Source organism: Rutidosis leptorrhynchoides, chromosome 2 (genome assembly GCF_046630445.1).
Source record: "Rutidosis leptorrhynchoides isolate AG116_Rl617_1_P2 chromosome 2, CSIRO_AGI_Rlap_v1, whole genome shotgun sequence".
Lineage (NCBI taxonomy): Eukaryota > Viridiplantae > Streptophyta > Magnoliopsida > Asterales > Asteraceae > Rutidosis > Rutidosis leptorrhynchoides.
The window spans coordinates 424619103-424624628 of NC_092334.1; the positions used below are offsets into that span (position 1 = coordinate 424619103).

A 5526-nucleotide genomic window follows, 5' to 3' on the forward strand; every position below is an offset into this window, starting at 1 on the left:
ATTTATTTAGCCATCGATTCCCAATTCCGCATTAACAGGGGTCAACTGACCCACCTTAACCCTTCACACAACCGCCCCTGTAATATATATAAACACGTATAACATATCTATTCTATTATACATATAAAATACAGATATATATGATAAACATGTAGGAACACATAAAACTATGGTACTTCGAACTTTGTTTATATCGACTATACTTCTCGATCTTCGAATCTATTATAATGTGATTAAGTTATTTTAAAAAATAAAATAGAAACTTTTACATCTCATCAATTTCAGTAATATTGGGCCACATATATTATATATTAATCAAAATTAAAATATGTAAGCATCCACTTTTAGTATTATTGGGCCACATATATTGGGCCAAATATATGACTCCGTATTAATGAACTTAAATTATATAAGTGGGGTAAGCATCAACAAGCCGCTCTATTATCTCCACCTTATTTGCATGAGACAGGCGTTCTGCTAGATTTGATCCCCGCTTCTCGTGCTTTTCTTTGCCCTAATTAACCTTCAACATTCAACAACGATGAGAATTATGAAAGTAACGGTTTTCAGCACTGACGGGTCAACCTTACCGACTTATGTCACCGTTGCTGTTCCAAAAAAAGGAAAATTTAAGGATCTTATTAGCGCTTTGAGTACTGCTTGTTCTTTAAGAGATCATGAAACTATATTGGTGGCTGAGGTATGTAGCAAACTAGCAATAACCCTTTTTTCGAGCTTATGGATGTTTCCTTGTGTGACAAGTTTATGATTTTTGTGTGTAGATATACCGCAACATCTTGATTCACTTCTTGGATGAATTAGAGTTCACATTAGACATGGTCAGGGATGATGATGTGCTTGTTGCTTACAGGCTACTTAAGGATGAGGATTCATTGCCCTTGGTTGTATTTACACATTGTTATGACGAGTAAGCATTTATTTTTCTCATCTCTTATTTGGTCGGGTCGGTAGAGGTGTTCATCGGTTCGTTTTTTTCGGTTTTGAAAATTTTGGACCAAACCGAATTCAATTTCAAAAACGAACCAAAAACCGAATTTGAATTCGGTTCAGTTTAGGTTAAAACCGAAAAAATTATAATTTAATAAAAATCAAAATAAACATAAAAATTGACTTTGATTTCCAATTTTAATTTTTTAAATTGATTATTGGTGCAAGTAAATTAATAACTTAATGTATTATCGGTCAAATTCGGTATTGAATTCGGTTTTCGGTTTAACAGAATTTGAAAACTAAAACCGATCCGAATTCACATTTGAAAATCGAACCGAAACCACCTGAAAACTGAATTCATATTCGGTTCGTTTTAAATTCGATTTGGTTTTTAGTTTAAACGATTTGAAATAAAATATTGAACACCCTTACGGGTCGGGTCATGTTGGATAGAAGAAGGCAACGAATGGAATGGGTACTCAAGTATACAAACTGCTTTGGTGCTCTATTGCTCTAACTTCAAATCAATTAATCTTCATTATTAATATAAACTAGTAAAGAAAGATATATCTGTTGTATCATATAACTGGACCAAATCCTGACTAAGCATTATAGTATAGATTAGTCTTGTTAATTTGATTGAATTGAACTTTTTACTGTGTGTAAATTTACGTGTATAGCCTCATTAATAGAGTTATTTAATTCAGATCAACCAGACCAGTGTCTACACCACAATTGAAGTTTTGGATTCCTCTAGTAACCAGGATTCCTGATAGTAGCAACGGTTTCGAGATACATAAGAGATTTCTCAAGTTACTCCAACCGTTTCGTAATCCAGGGACTGTAAAAGGAAGCTTTGAATTTCATTTGACAAACGACTGCCATGGCTCAAAAGGATCCCAGATTATGATGGATGAAGAATTATCAATCTCGAAATCCTGTGTAAACTTTGTGTTTGTTACGTGGTCTCGTGAAATGTTGAAACGATATGATACTACAGTTCCTAGGCGATTACCTAAAACGGGTGAATGTGTTGAGATTTTGACCAAGGACGGACCGGTGGGGCCTGAAGCCATGTTACTAAACCTAAAGAGTAAGAAGAGCACAACAAATGAAGATGAAGATGAAGATGATGATTGTCATGATGATGATGAAGATGATGATGAAGATGATGATGAAGATGATGATGATGATGATGATGATGATGACGACGATGACGATGACGACGACGACGATGACGATGACGATGACGATGACGAGGATGAGGATGATGAAGATGAAGATGATGATGATGATGATGATGATGATGATGATGATCCTTATGTATGTGACGATGATGATCCTTATGAAAATGACCCGTCTCATCCAGATTCTCGTTGGAGCTAAAAGTTAGGTACTAAAAAGAGTGCATGATCTTCATGTAAAGTAATTAGTATAAAGTATATGTATGGCTCTAGTTGTGCATACTAATTTAGACTATCGTTGTTGGTGTGTTATGTTATATTGTGGTGCGTGTTTCATCTTGTGACTAGTGAAAGACAAGTTATTTATTTCCAACTTTTAAAATGGTGGATTTAATTAAGCTATGAAACTTGGTTTTTAGGAGCTTTTTAATCACTTTCAGTGTTGGTAAAAGTCTTTGAAAATGCTAGAGCAAAAAGGTAATATTTGATCTGATACATAAGGAGTAGTTAAGAACTTAAGATTGAGAACGATGAAATCAAATTAGTTCAGATGATCGTGTTGTATGCAGCATACAGATGAGATGATCGTGTTTCATCTGATCGGATTTGTTCAGATGATCATGTTGTATGGATTTTAGTGCAAACTGTGTCCATATGCAAACAGACAATAAGCAGTGTCCGTATGCAGACAGACAATACGCACAATTGGGTATTTGTCTTTTAGGATATGTTGTCCGGAAATGAAGACCTACTTGTAAGCATCGATTGTCAATACATATAAAACTTTCGACTTGCTATGCGTTATGGAGTATTGTCGTTGTGGCAACCTACAAAAACTTAAGTGCCCTCGACATCTTCACAGTTGAAAACGAATCGAGCCAAAAGTATTACAGTAAAAAAAAAAAACTAACGAAAGGCCTTTTCCTGTACTTTTCACTATTTTTAGTCATCACAACTTTGTATGTTGCAACTAAACTTTTATTCTACATCATTGAATACATACCAAACATCGATTTCCAACGTGATTGATTTGGATGTAGCCGAAGATATATAGATATATGTGTATCATGTATGACTCCGTTAGTATGCTTTCATAGCACAATATACTTGTTTGTAGACAGAGTAAGTCAACTATTCATCGGTGTCTAATTCCATGTGTGGCTATTGACACCCTATTAGCATTTTGTTGATTCCTAACTTCATTACTTGAATATATGACTACACATGTTTCGTGTAATAACGACTTCTATATTAGTCTCAGGGTTAGCTGTTTGACATCAGAAACATAAACCTGAATCAATCAAACCAGGGACTTGAATTGTTTCATGTTCTGTACCAATTAACAAATATGTTAACACTGAAATAACTGGGTTAAGTTGGAGTCAATTCCTGAAACGACACAAAGTTCGACAGCCTGAATGACTGGGTTAGATTTGGGTAAATGGGTTGATACAGCTAACCCGTTTAATAAATGGGCTGAGTTAAGGTCGAGCTTCCTAACCTGTTTTTAACCCACCACCGCGTTTAAGATTTCAATCCAAAAATTTTGTGATTACAAATGTTTACGTCTTTATAAGGATTTTTCTAGAGACAGCTCTAAAGGCTGTCGTTAACACACTTAAAAGTGTTGTACATAGCAGTTAATTATTAGAGTAATTCGGGTGTACAACAGTGTGTTAACTACAACCCTAACCCTAAGAGGGTTGTCATTAGAAAATATCCATTTAATAAGCATGTCCGAGTTACGCTTGAAGTTTTCACTAACATTAACTAAATGGTTCGAATTGTGATATATATAAACCCGAACCCAAAACTAATTGTCAGCCTATGAAGTAATCACTTCAACCCTTTAAAATCTTAACAATCATTAATATTTCAAACACAAACGAACTCAAGGTATTATACCAAAAAACTTAGCAATCATATCATATTATTCCAAATCAAAAACATACAAAATCAACAACATCGTATCCTGCTCAACTCAAACTGTATCTATATATCACAAGCTTATACCCTAAAACTTCAAAAATCAATACCTAACCTTTTATTTACCTTTTTATAAAGCGCGAATAACCCTTTCAGCCTTGCTACGTTCGTACTCAACATCATCAGTTGGCAGCTCATAACGACAAACAGGGCACGTGTTCCTAATACTCAACCACGGCACAATGCAATCACCATGATAACGATGACTACAAGGAAGCTGTTTTACCATTTCTCCAACTTCAACTTCATCTTTACAAACAGCACAAATCGTATTATCCCTTTCAACGTCTTCTTTAGTCATAAGCACAGTCAACAAATTCTCGACAACCGCTTTTGAAGCAGGCGGCCTACCCATCGATGACACGTCACTATCTGCAAGCTGCCCGAAAAACATCACGTATTCGGTGTAGTTATACTCGTAAGCATCTTCCAAATCTAGATTTGGTTCGGGATTATGAGCATTTAACAATACCTCCCATTCTAACATATCACGAACATGATCATGATCATGATCATCACGCGATTCTTCGATACCGTTCGGGATCATCGGTATAACGGATGCATCGTCATCATCAACTTCTTCCCATTCGCAATCTTCGTTTTCGTTCACCGTTACGTTATCATCATCATCCTCTAAATGAAAGTCATCCCAACAAAGTTGAAGACTTGATTCTTCATCGTTGACCTCGACAACATCGTTTTCTCCGGCATCAACGTTAACCGACCCAAGATTATTCTGACCTACAAAATATTCACGTGCACCCCACCTGTTCGACGAATTGCCTGAATCAGATCGATCACCGTTTCGACCGTTTCGACTACTGGGTACAAAAACCTCATCCCCAATTTCACAATCATCGTCATGATGAAAGCTATCAGAACCTTCAGGAAAAAACCTTGACCATGACCCGGATGCTGGGTTGACTTCATTTGGGGTTGTATCATCATTCCCTTCAATAACCCTAGAATTGCAATCGGGATGCAATTGAGATTGCAATTGCAATTGCGATTGATCAACGCGTTGATGGAACATATCGATTACAAAATTCTGTCGATGGATTGAAGAAATAGGAGGTGGGTTATGATAAAGTTCGTGTCTTTGGGAGGAAAGATTTTGGGAAGGTGTTATGTCCAGATCTGAAGGGCAAACGTCGATTTCGAGAACATGGTTATTGGAATCTGGGGGAATGGAAAGTAGGGCGTCTTGTCGGTCGTGATTATCGTCGTCATCGTGAAAGTAGGTAACATCCGCCATTGATGTGTGTGTGTGTGTGTGTGTAGGTGATTTAGGGGTGGAAGAAAATGGGGAATTGAAAAGTAGATTTGGATGCTAAAGAAATTTGCTGGACGTGATTATTTGTTAGTACTTCTGTACTTTAGTACTGTGGACAGGAATATTTATTTT

At 36.3% G+C, this 5526-nt stretch overlaps 1 protein-coding gene across 1 annotated transcript; it reads left to right on the forward strand.

The window, feature by feature from the left end:
- The first annotated feature begins 541 nt into the window (after nucleotides 1-541).
- On the forward strand, nucleotides 542-2337 carry LOC139889201 (ubiquitin carboxyl-terminal hydrolase 8-like). The gene is made up of 3 exons (XM_071872165.1): nucleotides 542-700; nucleotides 783-928; nucleotides 1659-2337. Exons 1-3 carry the CDS (start codon nucleotides 542-544, stop codon nucleotides 2335-2337), a joined length of 984 nt encoding a protein of 327 aa, XP_071728266.1.
- Nucleotides 2338-5526: the final 3189 nt, after the last annotated feature.